The sequence below is a fragment of the Dunckerocampus dactyliophorus genome, chromosome 6 (genome assembly GCF_027744805.1).
Source record: "Dunckerocampus dactyliophorus isolate RoL2022-P2 chromosome 6, RoL_Ddac_1.1, whole genome shotgun sequence".
In the NCBI taxonomy this organism is placed as follows: Eukaryota; Metazoa; Chordata; class Actinopteri; order Syngnathiformes; family Syngnathidae; genus Dunckerocampus; species Dunckerocampus dactyliophorus.
Window position 1 is genome coordinate 22,244,899 of NC_072824.1, and position 19,450 is coordinate 22,264,348.

General features: G+C 41.6%; 1 protein-coding gene across 5 annotated transcripts; it reads left to right on the forward strand.

Moving 5' to 3' along the window:
- The first annotated feature begins 74 nt into the window (after positions 1 to 74).
- Positions 75 to 19,368, forward strand: lcorl (ligand dependent nuclear receptor corepressor-like). Of its 5 annotated transcripts, none has more exons than XM_054779780.1 (8): positions 75 to 188; positions 750 to 815; positions 2,234 to 2,322; positions 2,513 to 2,639; positions 4,822 to 5,046; positions 6,363 to 6,444; positions 12,530 to 17,130; positions 18,052 to 19,368. In XM_054779780.1, the coding sequence occupies exons 1-8, from the start codon at positions 95 to 97 to the stop codon at positions 18,060 to 18,062; spliced, it is 5,295 nt and encodes a 1,764-aa protein (XP_054635755.1). In that variant the 5' UTR covers positions 75 to 94; the 3' UTR covers positions 18,063 to 19,368. The 5 variants fall into 5 exon arrangements, with proteins under 5 accessions (XP_054635755.1, XP_054635756.1, XP_054635752.1 ...); XM_054779781.1 differs by having other exon boundaries at positions 18,048 to 19,367; XM_054779777.1 differs by lacking the exon at positions 18,052 to 19,368 and having other exon boundaries at positions 12,530 to 18,037.
- Positions 19,369 to 19,450: the final 82 nt, after the last annotated feature.

The window sequence follows — 19,450 nt, forward strand, 5'->3', positions numbered from 1 at the left end:
GTCGCCTCCAAGTGGCTATATGAAATAATGCAGCAGAGAGAAGCCACCTACCTCCCCTGTAAACCATAGAGAGAGAGAGGGGGAAGGACGCAGAATGGCGGCCGTGCCGTGCTCCAAATGCACGGCAGAAAGAAAGGGCTTTCGGCGGGAACTTGACTCATGGCGATACAAGCTGATCCACTGCGTTGGTATGCTCCAAGCTGTATCTTCTAAATTCCTCCTTGGTGGTTTACTGCACTTGGATTTAAAGGTTTCTGTTATGTAGTCACTGGCTGGCTAGCTAGCTATAACAAGCTAGCTGCAACTCTATAGGTGAGCTGCATTGAAGTGACAGGCGAGGATGTACCAGCTGGCTACTTGACATGTTTTTGTTTTTGTCAAGCCAACAACACCCTTAAAATGGATTGTTTTCCACCTCAGAGTACATTATACATGTAGCATTAAGGTGCGCCATACGATATGTCATAAAGGGGTACTTCTGGTGTTAGCATTGTGTACATATTATTAGCAGTGTGCTAATAATAAGGTAGTTTGGGGGAGGGGATTATAGCGGAACTAAAGCAGCTAGTGTAATATGACAATACATTTCTGTTTTTGCCTTTTTTAATAATGTTTACAGCAGTTGAGATTTTGTGCAGATATGTTTTGCATGGAGTTGAAAACCACAGAAGCAGTTGTTCAGGCAATGTGCCTCAATGAAAACATAGTTCATATAAAGTGTTATTTGTGTTTTTTTTCTTATCTTGCAGGGTTTGAAAGCATCATAGAGGGAATTTGTGGCGCAATGTTGACAAGAGACCTCAAATTATTTGATGGTGCGTGACCATGAATATCACTTCTGCCTTATCCATCGATTAAATTCCAAGCCGCTTGGTCTCATTAGGGCAGTGGTTCTCGAACCCACACACACACACACACACACACACACACACAGGGGGACAGAAATGTTTTCGCACGCCACCACCTGCCCCTTTTGAAATATTATTGAGAATATGTACTGTGCAGACTGAACTCAAACTGAAACCAGCTAAATGCAAACAACATGGAGAGCAGTGAAGCTTACAAGTGCATTCAAGTTGCATGCTGAGTACTATAAATTCATTCATGTTGGCAGGTCTGCACTAATATTGAAAGTCCTCCCTGCCCCTCACACCCCGCATGATTTGAGAAGCACGGGTGAGCTGGCTTTGTCCCAGCTGACTTTGGGTGCTGTCAATCACAGGGCACATACACACATACAGTACAACCACTGACACCCAATTTAGAGTCTAACCTAATGTGGGAGATAGCCATAGTAAACCCATGCAAGCACAGGGAAAAGATGGAGATGTTTCAACATAAATTTAAACCTGGATATCCAGACTGTGGGACTGATGTGCTAGCCTTTAGGCCACCGTGCTGCCCTTCTGTAATTCCTGATTCATAGGGCTGCGGTTCAATTTGATTAGTGATTAACACTGCCTATTCTAACTGTATGATATTAAAATAATACAATTACAAATGTGTATGCCTATAGCACGAGTAGAATCCTTGTAATGCTGTAAATTAAGGAAACTGAAAATATTTTGAATCAGTACCGTAAAACGCTGTTATTAATCATAATTGACACATATAAAGTGAGAGTTATTTTGTATTTTATTATTGTATTGCATCCATCCATTAATTTTTTTTATGCCGCTTATCCTCACTAGGGTCGCGGGGGTATGCTGGAGTCTGTCCCAGCTGACTTTGGGAGAGGCGGGGTGCACCCTGGGCTGGTTGCCAGCCAATCGCAGGATTATTGTATTGAATTTAAATGACATTCTTACACCTCAACTCTGTAAGAGATACAATAAAAGCACCATTGGTTGCTATGCTCACAGACATCCTGCCTTTGTTATTGTGGGAGTAGTACAACATGTTCATCAACATGTTCATCTTTTCTTACGGCATGAAACTCGCGCTAGTGATCCCACGCCTACTATTAACATTGTGTGCCACTTTTTTTGCTGTCCACTTCTTTTTTTGAAAAAGGCAAAACACACTGATGGAGTTAAATCCTTAGGTTCTCACTGAGCTAAAATCTTGACGTATTGCGTGACGTTTTTGTTTAACTTTATATGTCCCCCCTCATGTCTCAGTTGGTTTACTAATTGTACAACCTTAGGGGCGTTCATTGAGTACACATACTGTTAAAGCAGCTTTTGGTCTTTTGTTACTTTCTGGTCAATTTGTTATTTGTATTACTTTTCAGACTGTGAACCCAAAGAAGTGGATGACTGGTCTCCAGAGACAAACTGCTCTCACTGCTCATTCTGCAACCTTCCCCTGGACAAAGTCAGTGTAAGAACTGGATTGGAGCTGTTGCTAATCACCATAAAGAGCCTGTGAATGAGCTAAATACTTCTCTCTCATACACTGTTACGCCAAATGGTTGAGCCTTAAAACTACAGTTAATAACTTACAAGATACAAATATATTTTTAATTGTTTTTTTCCACAATTCAGGAAGAAACTTTCTCTTTTTCCCCTAGGATCAAACACCCGCAACCGCGTCACCCCTGTCATCCCCCTCTGATTACTCTCCATGTCAAGCTACGACCATCTCTGAGAGCAGCCAAACAGCTCAAAGGTTCCTCCAGGCTGTGTTCCACAAGAAAGGTAAATCTGTAAGTCCCTACATGTGGAGGTGCCTGCGAAACAGTTCTCAGAATGGAAGAGATTATTTTCAAGCTTTGTTTAGGAAAAGAAAATACCAAGAATAAAGCTACAAACATTACAATTGCCTAAGGTGAGAGGTGGGATGGCATTGTCTTGCTTTGAAGATTATTATAAAGCTGCAGAACTGCGCTCCATAGTGTGTTGATGTGATCCTAACACTGAAGAAAAATGGCAAGAACTAGCGCAAACTCAAAAAAGCTATACTAATTTCACTTATTCTAGAGGACAAGTCTAGATTAACCTGCTAATTGGAGTGTTGCTTCCCTAAACATGTGGTATAAAAAAAATGGAGAGAAAATTTGAAAAATCAGCAAAAATATTACGCTGGGTTGCTCATGAAATGGATCGGCGGTTCAAGCAAAGGATGAACAGAGGGATTACTTCTTACTGCACCATTTCTACCCGCGGGGGGCCGAATACCTTAGTTGAATAACAGCTTACAGAAATTCATAGTTTAGAAAAACAAGAGTTTTACAGCTACATACAGCTAAGAACTGATTTTGAAAAACATTAAAAATACAGAGGAAGTGGTAGCATGTCTCAAGTTTTTGTTGATATTATTAATGAACACTGACCTTAACTGAAGCAAGTGAGGCTTGCAGTTCTTTGGATGTTGTTGTGAGGTCTTTTGTGACCTCTTGGATGAGTTATCACTGCGTTCTTGGCATAATTATGGTTGGCCGGCCACTCCTGGGAACAATTTTTCACACCACTGTATGTATATAAATGTACAGTATGTATGGTAGGGGTGGGAATCTCTGGCCACCTCACGATTTGATGCGATTACAATTCAGTGGTCTACAATGGTAAAACGATTATCGATGCATCTCTTTTGTTGTGATCAGTAGTTTCAGTTTTTTCATGCATCATTTTTTTCTATATATTTCTTTTTACTCATTGTATACTACCAAAACAAAGCATATTTGTAATGATCCATCCATCCATCCATCCATTTTCTATACCGCTTCTTCCTCTTTAGGGTCGCGGGATTTGTAATGATCCACAATTAAAATAAATATGAAACAGTTTAATTTAGTTCCATTATCTTTTAATAATTGGAAGGTTACATCTACCAACATATCTACCATTGCACAGAACCAGCAGGAAAACAAACTTCAGCCTATTCTGAGTAACCAACAAACAAAATCTGTCATTATTCACAAATAAATAATAGATCCTGAGCATAGAATCTCTGACAAAATAGTATTTTTGCTGTTTCGCAAAGTCAGAAACAGCTTTCATACAAAATATAGATTTCTGTACCAGGGGCTCTCATACAAGAATAATGCTTACAGACGTCAGTATATTATGAATAACCAAAAAACTAGGCTGTCCTTATTCACAATTGCAGTGTCAGTGAAAGAACGTTGTGGTGGAACGTTCTATCTAGGATCCAAAGTGCGCAACAAAGCACGAAAGCCCTTCTTCTCACCAATCGAATAAAAGTTGCGATTGACTTGGTGATTCGCTGCGCCTTTTCCGAGTTGGGTGGAAGATTAGTTATCACCTGCTCGATGGTTCTCCGGTTGCCAGCAACTTCAGCTGGCTGATTTTCCTCCTGGTTCGGGTGCAAACGTGCTATGTGGTTTCTCATATTTGTCGTGTTCCCAAAATATTTTACGCTTTTATGACAAAGCTTGCATATTGTTTGGCTCTCGTCCAGTTCATTTTTACCTTCAGCTATGTGAAAGCCAAAGTGCGTCCAGACGCTCATTTTAAATCTAGCTGGTGCATTTCGGAGTTTACGCTCAGTCATTTTGGTAGCGTTCTACGCTTAGATGCACCACCATAAACTGTCCATGCGGCACTTTGTTTTGCTCCTTTTTGTTCGGTCAGCATCGATTATTGACATTTATAAATCGATTAATAATCGTCAAAGTCCACATCGCGGTGCATCTAAGAATATGTTATTGTAAAGATCTTGTGCAGAAGTCACACAAGATACGGTACAGTATGTTGTAATTTCGCAGGATATGCCTGATGACAGTTTGTGTTTGGAGTTTTGTGCAAATGCATTGGCATATTTCAAAATTGCTGTTATTGATTGTAAAAATTTGAGAAATGTTACAGTACATTTAAAGTACAGATATTGAAGGCTATGCATTCCCATTGTCTTTGTTAGATGTGTCCCTGGGCTGTGATTCCAACATTCCTCAAATTGCAGAGGAGCTGATGAAAAAGATGATACACCAGTTCGCCATGGAGTATGCATCGAAGTGCCTACTCCACACCACACCCATGGATGTTGCAACAAGGACCTCCTCGCCTTTTTTCGAAACGCCAGATGCCCCGTTGGACCTGACTGTGAGCCGACCTCTGGGTGAAAAAGAAAGGGAATCTAATACTGGTGGGTGGGATATATACTGTAGCATGTATAACTTTTTTTTACTCAAATCAGGCTTGTGATTCCTTGTGTCATGTTCTGATTTGGAATTCTTTTCCTTATTACACAACCACTGCAGACCTGCCAACATGTACGCATTTTTTGTACACGGCATGCATTTTGACCCTTAAATACGCTTGTACGCTTTACTGCTGTCAGGTTTGCATTTTGTTGCGCTCCGCTTTCAGTTTCTTTGGTGAGTCTTTTTAAGCTGCGACAACGCTGACCATTAAAGCTGTGATTGGTTGACTTGTACTCTCTGCGACTCCAACCACACCACCGCGCGCCCTCATTTGATTTGTGAAGTTGGGGCGGAAGTACTCGTAAAATTTCTTTCAGGTTGGCAGTCTGCCACTGTTAGACCTCACTGCTCTGTATAAGCTATTCCTTCGCTGTTATTACTGCCAAAAATATATATTTTTGTGTTTTGTAGTATTTATTAATTGATTGATGGGCTAATTTGGAGGAATCAAGTCGTGGGAACAAATCAAGTTAAAAGGAAAAGTGCGCGTTTTTGGAATTTCACCCACAATCCTTATGTGACACATGAACACACGTCTTTCTTTTGTGTGTTCTAAAGATATTAAAATAGATAAAAAAGACCTCTCATTACTGCAAGTAATGGGAAACACATATTCTTCCTATAAAGCCTTCTGAAAAACACTGCATTTACATATGTGACGTGCGTATTAACCAAGCTACAGTGACATTGTTACTATTATTATTAAACTTGTCACGCCAATCAAACTATGTTGTTACTGGCACATTGACCCTTCGCCACACCACAAACCAGCAAACACACCTAGCCGGCAAACGACTAGCTTCACCACACACTCGCCCGCAGCGCCGTGCTCATAATGCCTCAGACCACTACCAAAAGCTACATATTGGATCTGCCGCCACTGGTGCTGTGATTTTATTTTTGAGTTTGGAAAAGTTACCGCTAGGTGTAGCATTTGTTTCAGTGTTGCTATGTGAAATCAATGCGCCCAGGAAGGAAGTTCTGGTAATGCTTAAAAGGACCAAAATGAGCTGTCTTATGTGTTTTCACATCCTTAGAATGCACAGAAAAAAGAAAGACGTGCTCATGTCTCACATCAGTATTTTTGATGATGGGCAAAATTTGAAAAACGTGCAGTTTGATTTGCCAGGTTCTTTGACTCTTTTTCAACGAGTGACACCCCAACAATGCCAGAAGAAGAGGCTTGGTTTCTACATTTAGTCTACCAGAGCCCAGTAATGCACAAATCTAATCACTTAAATAAATCTTCCTGCAACAGATGGTGTGCTTGACCTCTCCAAAAACAACGGTGCCGGTTCAACAACTTCAACATCATCAACATCTAACGCAAAAGCCTCAGGGTAAGAATCAGACTCTCTTTCTACTAAACTAGTGGCACTGTGATTTATGGTAGAAGGCTGGAGGAGAAAGCTGCACTATTATGGTTACATGAATATAAATGTACAGATTTAACATGGTAATGGTATTTTGTTTATCAAAACCAGCATGATTATTGTGGTTGTGTTCCATGGCCAAGTCAGAATGTTTAGGATCAGTATATTATTCAATAGTATGCATCTTTGTTTGGCTGTACCATGGGTCATCTCATTTTTAGTAGTTTATTTGATTTTGGTTCAGTGGGTTTGACTCTTTTATCTCTTGAGCGGTAACGTCACAGCATAGGCATCATATTTTAAGAAATGCCAAGAGCTCAGGATTAAAAGCTGACAACAACATTGCAGTCTTCTATATCTATGAATTTATTTTCTTTTTGACCCAGTGATAAATATGATTATTCAACCTACAGTATATGTACGTATATACAGCTGGCACTGAAGGATAACACAGAATTGCAGGGGTTGTTGCAAGTAACCATAGCCATTCACAAGACTGTCCCACCTGGACGTGAAACGGCTTTGTCTGTCACAACACTGTATGTGTGTAAGACACACACAACATTGTGTGTGAGCGTCCAGTCAGAGGCTGAATACAGGCATGCAATAACAGGCAGTGATGTTACCAACACAAGGCATAAAAGGAGTGGAACCCTCGCTCTACACCCAATTCTCCCCTATGCCCAAATCACACACCCTCCATCACCTCCATCCTGACCCTGCTGTTTGGTCCTCCCATCCCTAGGAGGCAGCTCAAGCGGAAGGAGTACACTGAGAGAAGCTTGGAGCTGTCTGAGGGGCTGCTGTCCAAGGCCTTGAAGGATATACGCTCAGGAAGGTTGCAAGAGCAGCGCGCTGCATTGCTTTATGGAATACCCCTTCACACCCTGAGGCACGGCCTGGAAGGCTGTTCTGAACAAAAGTTGGGTTTGGTGCACCAAGTTGGAACAGGAAGCAAAGATTTCAGGGAGGAAACAACATTGTACAACTTGATGTCATCCATGCTTGGTGGTGAAGCCCGTTTAGTTCTGCAGAAGGTTTCAGCATGGGCGGAGCAGGCCGAAATTGGAGGAGCTACAGAGGAGAATGGAGAGCTCACTTTTCCTCTGTCCTCTCTTACCTTTTATCAGCCAAGTGGTCTGCTTAAGACACTCCCCCACTCTTTTCTTCAGCTCAGGGATGCCCTCCAACCCCCTCCAAGCCCCACTCCCAGTCTGGACACCCCGACGCCCCTTCGTATCCCTCAGGTCCGATCCATGTCCAATCATAGTAGGTTAGCCCAAGCAGAGAATCACATTGCGACTGAAAACCTCCGTACCTCACCAACAGACAGTGCTGCCAATTTGTCAACCACTGCCAGACCTTCAGCTCTCTTCAAAATCAGACCTCCTTTCCTGGCACTTGGCTGTGCTGGAAGTGCCAACCAGTCACCTCATCGCCTGGTACATCGCAGCTCCTCATTGGATGATTTTGAGGAGGGGGCAGACCGCCGCGATAAAGACAAACAACCCAGAAAGAAACGTGGACGATACCGGCAGTATGACCACGAGCTGATGGAGGAAGCCATCACAATGGTGATGGCGGGCCGCATGAGCGTATCTAAGGCCCAGGGTGTTTACGGGGTACCCCACAGCACTCTAGAATACAAAGTAAAAGAGCGCACTGGAACACTGAAAAATCCACCCAAGAAGAAACCTGCCAACATATGCTTGTCCGTTTCCAACTTGTCTGGTTCTGGTACCACCACCGGTTCTGCTAACTCAGGGACTTTTTCCTCAACTGCTGCTGCAAAGAGGTTCTAGACAAAGAAACACCTCCAGAACGCCTCAACACTTGAACCCAACACCTCTTACAAGAGTAATGTTTTCTGGGGAAACTTGTTAAAACACAACACATGCCTTTATAAATGTATGGTTATACTATTCAGGTTTACTGTGAGTCTCTATCTGATAGTCATACTTTCTGCTGTGTTTGACCTATTTGGTCCTGGGCTTGAACCAGCAATGAGATGGAGCACTCGTCAAGAGGCAGGGACTGTTCAGGACAATCTAAGGATTTCATTATTTTATCATATTACAGTAAATACGATAGCCTAAACCAATTCTCAAAGGCCATTTTTGTCGTAGTTTTTATGAAATACTGGTGGAATAGATTACTGTTTTGATCATACTACTGGACATTTTTATCACCTGGAAATCTTGCACAGTTACTCCAAACTGCTCCTACTGAAATGCTGACTGGATGGTCTTCTTCGGTTAAGTAGTAGTAGTCCTGAAGCACCAACATGAGACAAGCTCTCCCAGGATCACATACGTGAAACACAGTGACAGTAAAAGTTAAAGATGACTCCAGTGTTGGCTAGCTGTTAGGAAACTAAGTTATTCAGGTTTGACTGAATTCTTAAAATCTCTTTGTTAATGAAGCATTGATGATTGTCATTTGCAGTTTCAATTCTTCTGACCAAGGCCATTGAAGTGACTTAGAGCCATTTTATCAATTAAATCACATTGTAATTATTGCTGTACACCTCTACAAACAGGAAGATTGTATATTGGTACCTGCTGTGATAACTACCTTCATGTGAGTTTATGTTGAAGAGATTAGCGTAAAAAAAGCCATGTTTGTCATTTAGTGTCTCCCACAGGACTGTAATCTATTTGTGGCGGTGGTGGGTTGGGGGGGGAGGGGTGACGTAATTGTTGAATTTGCATAATTGGCAATGATGCATTTGCAAAAAGTGAGTAAAAATATGAAACAAATATGTTTAGAACTACCGATGAACTATCCTCTATCACTTCTTTTTGTAGTTTTTTTCAACGTCAACAACAAAACAGAGAAGCCTGTGAGTGCTTTTAGGTGGGGGAGGGTCCCACAGCAGCACACGCTGCTCATTGAGAACAGCAATATGTGCTTTCATTTCAGAGTCGACAAAAGTCTCACTAAACTGGTGGCTTTTTTGAAAGAGTATCTAGAAGGGTCTGATTACTCGCTAAATACAGTGACAAAGTTGTGGTAGGCCACCACAAATAAATGAATGTATGGGAAACACTGTACTTTTTCTTTTTTTTTGTACAGGTCTCTATTGAGTGTACTGGGAATGCAACTGTGCAGCATGTTTGCAAATGTGCACTGATAAGCTTGGGTACTATGTTATTGTGTATGTGTATTGATCAAGATGTTTTATTACCACAGATATTTACCAATTTTGCTCCTGTAGCTGTATTACTGTGCAACCTCATATATGACTGCTGCTTTAAAAAAAATTACAGGACCATTTTCCTTGTACAAAGTTCTAGATAAAACCGTGCAGTTAAATTCAACGTAGATGATTTTGAGATGGCGTGTAAACTGAGGGCTTTGTAGTCTCAGTGGCATCAGTAATCTTAGTGGTTGATTATGGCAGCTGGAGACTTTGTTAGATTTTGGTGACAGTGGCTTTACTCTTTTGCCTCAGTCTGGGAAGCTGTTAGTTCGTCAAATATCTTCTCTATCTGGACTACGTAGTCTCCAAAAACCATATCTATAACAGTGCAAATACCAAAGCAGCAGTTCAGGGTTACCAACAACAGGCTGTTTCTATTTGTCTTGCTGTGATGATGTCAGCATGCCCTTCTCTCTTTCTAACCTCATTGCCACATATACCTCTGAACTTAATTTGCCTATAACCCAGTGTCAGGCCTTACGCCAAGGTCTCTGTATCAATGATTATATACTTGTTCTTTTGAGTTTCAAGGAACAAGCTGTACATTTTTTGCCGTCCGTGACACTTGGGCACATTGGCAGAGCTGCCTTTGTTTATTTTTATTTTTTTGGTAGGTTTGCATTCTTGTTCAGATTTGTATGTACTTACAGCTTAAAGGCCTGATCACATTGTTAGCCTCTGATACTGATTATGTCCATTCCTGAATGTCCTTGTTTGCGCAGTTCCACAGTGACTGTCTCTGAAGTTACAAGATGCCTCTCTTCTGTGATTTACATGCATACACCTGAAAAATAGAAACATTTTAATAGCATAAATTCACACATATTTACAAACTTACCAGCTGAATTGTTTTCTCCCCCAACACCGGCTGGTCAATCTTTTAATTATAACAAAATCTGCTATTTATGCATTAATGTAATTGCACTACGAGTTAAAAACCTATTTTGTGTGCTGCATACTGTATTAATTTGACTGTGTTTCATACAAAGTTTTACTAGTTGGGTTGTTGTACTAATTGATTTGTTATGGAGCACTTAAATGCAAAATGTAATGTGTTTTGCTATACCCGCATGAATGCTTTTAAATGTTAACACCACTATATTTCAGTTAATCCTAAAATGACACCTGTGAATGTTGTGCTTGTTTAATGTTGACTTAAATATTTAAGTACTGTACATTTGTTGTTTAAAAAAAAAAAAAAAAATCTACAACACTACAGAATGTAACATCCCTGCCCTGAATAGACCTCATCTGCATGTGCTCAGTTTTTGAAGAACTGAAGCTGCTACCATGTTGCTCAGTGTTTAGTTCTTTAGTAGTCACTGATGTGATTTACAAAGGTGGAAATTACGTAGACTGCTTTAAGACTAGCACTAGTTTGTGTATTTATGTGTATCCATGAGGAATATCTGGGGAAAATACTGGCAACGTAACAATGGCATTGCACCTCATACAGGTGCTGGACTGTATGACGACCAGCTCCACACTGACAATCTTTGGACACAACCTAAGATTTTGGAAACGTCATCACATTTCTAACGTGTTATTGTCCTTTTAAAAAGAGTGACTTTTGTTTTTTGTGGAGTCTGTCATGACCTGATTTAAAAACTGCTGAGTTGAACATTGGTTTATTGATCTGTAAAGATAGTTGGTGAAAGAGCTGTTATTTAAAGAAAAGACGTATGAGCATTTCTACAATCATTCCTGCTGCTTTGAGCAGAATGTTATTTTGCCTTCAGCAACTCAATAAATCTTGTAACATAAATTGCCTTGGAGTCTTGCCTTGTAGTTTTGGTGTGGACCCATTTGCAGATAATTGTTGAAGATCAACTTGCATTGGTTATCAACATTTTTATTATGAGCACAGTTGGGTAAACGTGGCAAATGCAGTTTTATGTTAGAATTTTTATGTCAGTACAATTTTTGCATCTGGATCAATCCATTATTAATATTATTCGGTCACCTTAGTCAGGGGGTTTCAAAGTGTGAAGCACCAAAAGATTTGAGAATAATAAAGACCACACTTAGCCCTTGTTTATAGTGGTTAATTGGTTCTGGACCCAACTTTGATATCAATTTCCGCAAAGTAGGATTCCTTCTTTATGAATTGAATATTTTTGTAGTTAGAGCATAGAAAACCTGTTTACGACCTTGTAAATACGGGGTTTTAACCTTATTAGAACCCTGTAGACATTAAATAACATCTATATGCCTTATTTGTATTTTACTTCATTTAGCTATTTTTATGCTTAATTTAGACAAAAAATATTTAACTAGGAAACAGGATGATTTATTCATAAATATATATTTTTTAAATCGTGATAGTGAAGCCGCCAAAATTTGAGCCATGATGTGGCGAGGGACGAATACATCTTTTTCAAGCCTGCTAAGCTAACTTCAATTATGTCAAAGGCAAAATGAATAGATTTTTAGTATGTACAGTAAGAGAGTGAACAGGTATGGGACGAGCAGCAAACTTCAATAAATATATATTCATGTAGTATGGGTGGCCCCAACAATATTTACTGTATGTTCTCTGAGGGAAGGCTCACAGTGCCACTTTGAAAACCCCTGGCCTAAGGAACACAGTATACAGTATGAAGGCAACAAATTTGTATTAGTTTTAACAAGGCCTAATTTTTATTTTTATTTTTTTGCATATAACTGGTATTTCAGAACTCTCTTATGGCTGATTTGAAAACATTAAAGTAGTTGTTTAATAGAAACCTTATATAATTGGTATTTATTCCGACTTTATTGATACTGTGTGCAATACTTTCTTTTGTATTCTAACTTGACTCAGCCAGGAGTTAAGCCTACTAACTCAAGATGTTTGTGTTTTCCCTTTAGCTACCTACTGCCTTCAGATGAAGAAGCATCGGAAGATACACAGCCGAGAAAGTGTCATCAGGAATCAGCACTGGCTGTTGTGCTTAGCTCTCTCTGCCCAGCACACCGTTCCTTACTGTACCAGATGCTGAAGTTGGCACACAAGGAAAGATTGCTCTCGTCCCCTGATCGTGTTCTAGCGGAAGCTCACTGCTGTCATGGCGGAGTAAAGAGCAGCGCATTCCACCTTTTGTCCGATTGTGGTCATCGAGGCTGCAGAAGCACAATGTTCCATCCCAGACACACAATGCCCAATCATGGCATTCCTAAATTCCCTTTAAAAGACTATCGAAGTGTGGCTCCTTCGGGTCCACACAACTGCCGTATGCAAAGGTGCAGAATGGACACCTACACTGTGGTTTGCCACAAGAGTCTGCACTGTATTTGCTGTCAAGGTCTGACTGTAGATCCCATTAACAACATTGTGTGTTCCTTTGATCCTTGCACTCCAGTCTGCTGTAAGCATCACAATTGCCCCCCTTGTGTATGTGTTCCAAACCACACCCATTTGACACAGCTGAAGAACACATCAGACATAGGAGGGGATGGAGATCCACCTTGTCCTGTCCTGAATAGAGAGCAGAGCCCTTTTCCTCCTCCGCTTTCTCCAATCCCTTTAGATATCGATATGATTACAGATGAAATGCCACCTTCCCTATGTCACCATACACTAGAAGAAGAGGCCCTAATTACAGATACAGCAATACCCGAGGAGATAGAGTGCAGGAAGAACCAAAGTGGAACTTTACTGAAAGATGTGTTCAATCGCTTCAGTGAGAAACTTGACACTATCAGACCTGCAGAGAAGGACCTAGCTCTGGTCTACCCAGCCATCCATGTGACAGAAAAGGAGCAGCTAGAATCCTCTTCCACCAGTCAAAACTTGCAAGATGCCCATCTAACTGAAATCATTACCACTGTTCTTCACACACGCAGCGGCAGTGACTATAACCTTACCGATCTGGTCAGTCGCCACCAAAGCCAAGAGCCTAGGTCGCCAAACACGCGCTTGCGGCGCCGTCAGGAAGTCCAGGCAGCTATGGCGACACCAGCTGACAGTACTATGACCCGAAGGCAAAGCTTGCAAATTAAACGAGAGCTTGCAGTGTATGACAGTAGGAGAACATACAATAGGAGAAAGGTCGTGCAAGCAAGGAGATCACAAATAAAAGACGGTAATGTTGCAGTAAATACAGCTAGCACTTTGTTGGACTCGAATGTCATTCAAGAAGAAACAGAAACTGAGTTGAATATAGATGATCCAAGAGTTCAGGAGGTACCACTGAATATTGTCTCTGCTCAAAGAGACTTAAATGGCATCAAAGATATGATACAAACGGGGGAAATATCCGCAGATGAAAAACACGCAACCTCAGCTGACCGACAGAACAAAATTTGCAACCAGTGCTCACAAGATGACAATGAGCAGTCACAGGTGATGACTTCGTGTAACAAGATTAGTGATGCCATGATTTTTGAAAATGCCTCATTTGCCCAAGGCGGTGCTACTAATAAATGTGACCATAGACCAGATAGAAGCCATAATCCTACTGAAGACAGTCCAGGTCAAAGATCCCCACCGAAAGAGTCTAGGAGATCAAAGAGAAACATAGTCCCTCCGCAACGATTCTCCTCTTACGTCACAGAACCCAGGAAAATGTTCTTTGTCGCATGTTTTTCTGAAAGCATCTTCAGCCAGAGAATAGACAATGCCAAGGTTTTCACATCAACCACCTCTGATGCCTTATTGAAAAATGTGCATGTTAAGGATGCTTCGATGAAGTCCTCAGAAAAGGACTCTCCCCTCTGCTCATGTGATCTCCCAGAGGCCTTGGAATTTATCAATAGCGAATGGCACAGTCCATGTCATGCAGAATCAAACGAGCAATCCCAAACTGTAGCACAAACATCTCCAAAAAGATCAGGCTCCAAAACTGCATCAAGAAGGCTCCAGTATCCAAATGTGGGTGTAACTACCAGGTCTGCAGCCTGCACTAAGACTCCTTGCAACACTCCAGTCCAGTACATAAGCCCAATTAAGTTAATGTTTGTAACACCGTTAAAAGACAAACAAGGCATCAAATATCGGCTTAAATCAGTAAGGTCTGGATCAAATGCACAAGCAGAGGAACCCTTTGACCCGTGCAAAGAGTCCTCCTGGGCCGGGACAACGGAGAAGAAGCAAAACACAACATTACATCAGTCATCTACCTCACCGGGTAAAACTGCATTCCCATTGACAAAGTCAGGTTCTACACCAGCCAAGTCCCCTTCCGCATCACTTAAGTCCGCTTCACCTCTCAAATCAGGCTCGGGAGCAGGCAAGTCTCTTTCTTCACCAAATGTGCCTCTTTCCTCATTACGTCGGTCTACATCTTCCCCACCAAAGTCAGCTTCCGCTCCACTAAAGTCAAATTCTAAGTCACCCTCCCCGTCACCCAAGTCTTCATCAGCATCTGGCAAACCTACTGCTTCACCTAAGTTGGTGTCTTCTTCCCCTAAATTATGCTCCAGGAGATTAGGTGAATGTACTTCACCTGAGAGCCAACGATCACCAGGTGACTTGCAGTCTTTCCATGAAACCACTTCCCCAAAAAGACGTCCGGGTCGGCCAAAGAAACTGGGGCCGCACCTGGAGCAAAAAGTAAAAAGACCAATCGGTCGACCGCGAAAGCAGAAGCCTGAAGACACAGCACCGGGGGCAAAAGGAGCAAAACTGCCTGATGTAGAGGAGAATGTCAACAAGAACCTCAAAATAACAGTAGTGTACGGCCGATCAAGAAGAAACAAACGAATGGTTTCAGAGAGCTTTGATAAACTTCAAACTGAATTCCAAGATGCCTGGCGAGCAGCAAGTCTGAAAAAACGATTGGGTGTGTTAACACGCAAGTCTGAGATCAATTTAGATAATTCCAAAATCGGTTCAGCAAATTTCGGCCCTATGAAAGACCCTAGCAGTTACTTTAAATGCCAGAAAAGCGCTAAAACCTTACCCTCAAGAAAACCTGGCAGACCTGCAAAAGTTAAGATCTCTGGAATCTCGGTCACTGTTACCACAGTTTCACCAAAACAACGAAAGATTTTGATTGAGCGATCTCCTGACAGACAAATTAACAAGAAAACACTCCTGCCAGAATTCCAAAGTGTCAAAGAGCCCAGGACAATTGGCAAGCACTTGCAAGCAGAGGAACAAAGAGAATCCCAGAGCGTAAGTTGGCCTAATCAGCCTGTAGCTGTCCGTCAGTCAAAGAGAGTGAGCAAGCCATCCATCTGTTTCTTGCACGCCGTTGCCACCTCCACAACTAGATCCTACAGTCACAGTAACGCTCTCTTACGCCGCTCTAAAAAACTTTTGCTCAACAAGGCCAGCCATAAAAGGAAACAAGAGGAGAAGCAGAGTAGAGTAGAACGTTCTGGAATGAAAAGGCAACACTGCGATCTGGAGAGGAAGAACATCTCTAAGGAACTTACCCGAGTGGCAGGTGTTTCTGTGGATTCAATCTTTGCTCCAAAGGAAGCATTCCGCTGGTGGCCGGCGTCGGCTGAGGAACAGGCTTTGAAGCAGGAGCTTGCCAGACGTATACGCCTTATCTCCGACACCTGGGTCTCGGACACTGTGGAGAACCATCAAGTAGACATTAAAGTCAAAGTAGACACAGATGAAAGCAAGTCGTCTGTGGTTCAAACACTGTTCAACTGCCCCCCAAATAAACCCAGATCCTGTAGTATGCCACAGCTCTGCTCCTGGTTCATGCAGACCACAGAAACACAGTCCTTGGCCATTGTCAAGAAGGCAAGCTCTCGCAATCCTTACGAAGTCATGCACTTCCCTCGCTTGCTTAACAAGCACGGCGTTCATCGCCAAAGTCCTCAGGCAGAACGGCTCCGCAGACATCTCAAGAAGTTTGCCAAGACTTTGCCAAAAAGCCCTGTCCAGCTTAAACAGGCTGAAAGAAGGTTGAAGAGAATGAGGGCGCCTCTGTTCATCCGAAACATTAAGCGACGACTTTTCATTACCAGGATGGTGAGCCAAGGACGCTCTAGCCAATACCAAGCCACACTACTTAGGGCAAGGACGCGATTCTTGACCCCACAACAAAGAAAGAGGTGGGCAAAAAAGCTGATAAACTTTCAAGAGCCTTCATGTAGGCTAAAACTGAAGGCATCAAACACAGCAGCAAAAGAAGTCCAATCTCAGCAAGACCCAAACATCTCCTCTAACGCCTGGAATGCTCAGTCACTGAAGGAATGTCGAGTGTTTTTGAGAAAAATCAACGAATCAGAGGACTGGGACTCTTGCCCCTTGACACTGGATGATAAGTCCGCCTCTGTGTACATAAACAAAGAGCTGCAACGAGTTGTTCAAGCTGTGAAAAGAAGAAAGACGAGCACCAATGGCAGAGGTGCGGAGCCCGTACCTGAAACGCCAACGGGGAGGCAGAAGGAAGGCACATGTCCTCACGATGTGTCTGCTGAAGCACCACAGCCACCACCTGCGAAAAGGGTGCGACAGTCGCGGTTGAAGGGCTTAAGTGGGCCAAGGTGGTGCGATTTTGTCTTTGGTAATTACCTTCCTTCATTCCTTTTACATTATTGACCCAAATATAAGACAACCTTTCTTCAAGTTTTGGAAATACAAAGAGAAAATTTATTTTTCCAATCATGTTTTCAGCAATTGGCAATTGTTTTCAGCATTGCAGTAAAGAAGAGTAGAATATTTCTTTGCAGGTCGACCATTGTTTGTAGTGGGGATCTACTGTATCTTGAAAACAGCATCATAACTCCTCTGTTGTTTGCTACATTTTTCTGTGTAGCCAAGTCACTGTTGTTTGTGTGAGTGACAAGCAGAAATGCTGACTCACTCGAGGAGTCGTTTGGCATCAACTGCATGTACTGTATTTTTAGACCTTGAATATAAGACCTGACATCTCTTTCAGGCTTTACAAGGGGGTGGGGGGGTGACCCAAAAACAGTACAGTCATCCTTCACTATATTGCGGTTTGAACATCGCTCCCTCGCGGTTTTAAAAAATATTGTAAATATTAGTAAAAAAATATAGAAAGATGATTAATATGTACTATTCTGGTCACTATGCATCATTAATGTTACAGTCTCTTATGTCCCTGCAGTGATCCTGTAGCCTGCACTTCAGTGTTGCCCAATGTAGTGTAAACAAACACTAAATGTAGTGTAAAGGTGAATATAGGGGTGTTATTTAATGTCTACAGGGCTCTAATAATGGTAAACCAGTATATACAGTATTTAGAATGTCAAACAGTTTTTTTATGCTCCTCCATTCCATTTATTAATAATGAATTCTATTTCAAAACCACTTATTGCCGTCGAGTCTTGAACCAATTAACCGCGATAAACGAGACACGACTATTATGTTGGAGTCACTACAGTACTCGATCAGCTGTAATCCTGTCCCACTTTGACACTAAATGCTGTACATCTAATTGTCTTTCCTCTTTGGCAGGAAGCTAGCTGGTGAGGCCTCCTTCCGTCCCTTCTGGACTGTATTTTTCTTTTTTTTTTTTTTGTCGTGCCTTTGGACACTGAGATGACCTCCATGTGGGCAGACCATTCCACTGCAGTTCAGTCTACCTTATGTAAGGAAAACTAGCTTGATGTTGCACTATTGTTATATGTACCGGATCCTTTTTAATGGCCTTTCCTTAAATAAAACTAGTCTAGTCTGAAGACAGAACTGCTTAAGGCCCAGGGAGACCTTTTCATCGAGACTGCCACTTCCCCTTAGAGTAATAATTGTCACAAGAGCTTAAACTTTTCACATATTTAAGTTTAGTTACCAACATTAGCACTACTGAAATGAAAATTCTTTAATTGTATGTTATTTTCACACAACCTGAGCCTATTTTGCTATGTACTTTGAGTGATGAAGGCCAACCACAATGTGCACATCTTAGCAACAACTGAAGCAGTTTTTCTTTACTCATGTTACATTGAAATTAGATTCTTGTCGTTTTCGCCCAAAGCATTTACAGCCTTGCACTATTTTGCTATTCAGATTCCTTTCCCAATATTTTTGCACACCCACTGTCCTTCTACTAACACCTACTGTAAATGGAGTCACTATGGAGTCATATGTGGTGCAATGGCTTAATTTAGTAATTTTATTGCTGACGGATAGTCTCAATAGCCATAGTGTGACTCCGAATAAGCATTGTACTACATTTACTTGATACTTAAAATGGGATGGGGAATAAACAAGTGTTGTATTTAGCAGAATAGTAGCCAGATATGCATGGATGGAGCTCAACTCCCTGTAGCTAATTTTGTGCTGTTCTTATTGAGACCACAAACTAGTTAACTGAACCAACAGCACCTCTGCTGATTGCAGTCCACTAGTGCACTTCATCTTGCAATTGCCCAGCCCGCAACTGTACAATATTTTTAGGTTCCAGAATAATCAGAAAATATTTTTACTATAGCATTAAATGTTTCTGTTGTAGCATTATGTCCTGTTTAAATGCAGTTGGGAGATTACCTTCATTTTAGCAACACAAGTTCCACTTTGAGACTAATGTGGGCGACTGTTGCTGTGTGATGGATGAGTCAACACTAATGTGTCTCTTGTATGTGTAAATGTGTAGTGTGTATGTATTTATGCCACTGTAAGGGTGGCGGCCAAATTTTGGGGACAAGTGAACTGCTTGATGAAGTTGGTGCTAAACTTCTGTTTTGTTTTTCATGTGTTTTTTTTTATACTGATGGATGTGTGATGGCGATGTTTGGACAAATAAAGATGTTTTTTCCCTAAATACCATGTGAGCAGCTTGATTTTAACAGCAGAAAATAAAATAAATGGTTCTCAGACATTTTACACCAAGTACCACGCCAACAATATTCAGCTTTGCA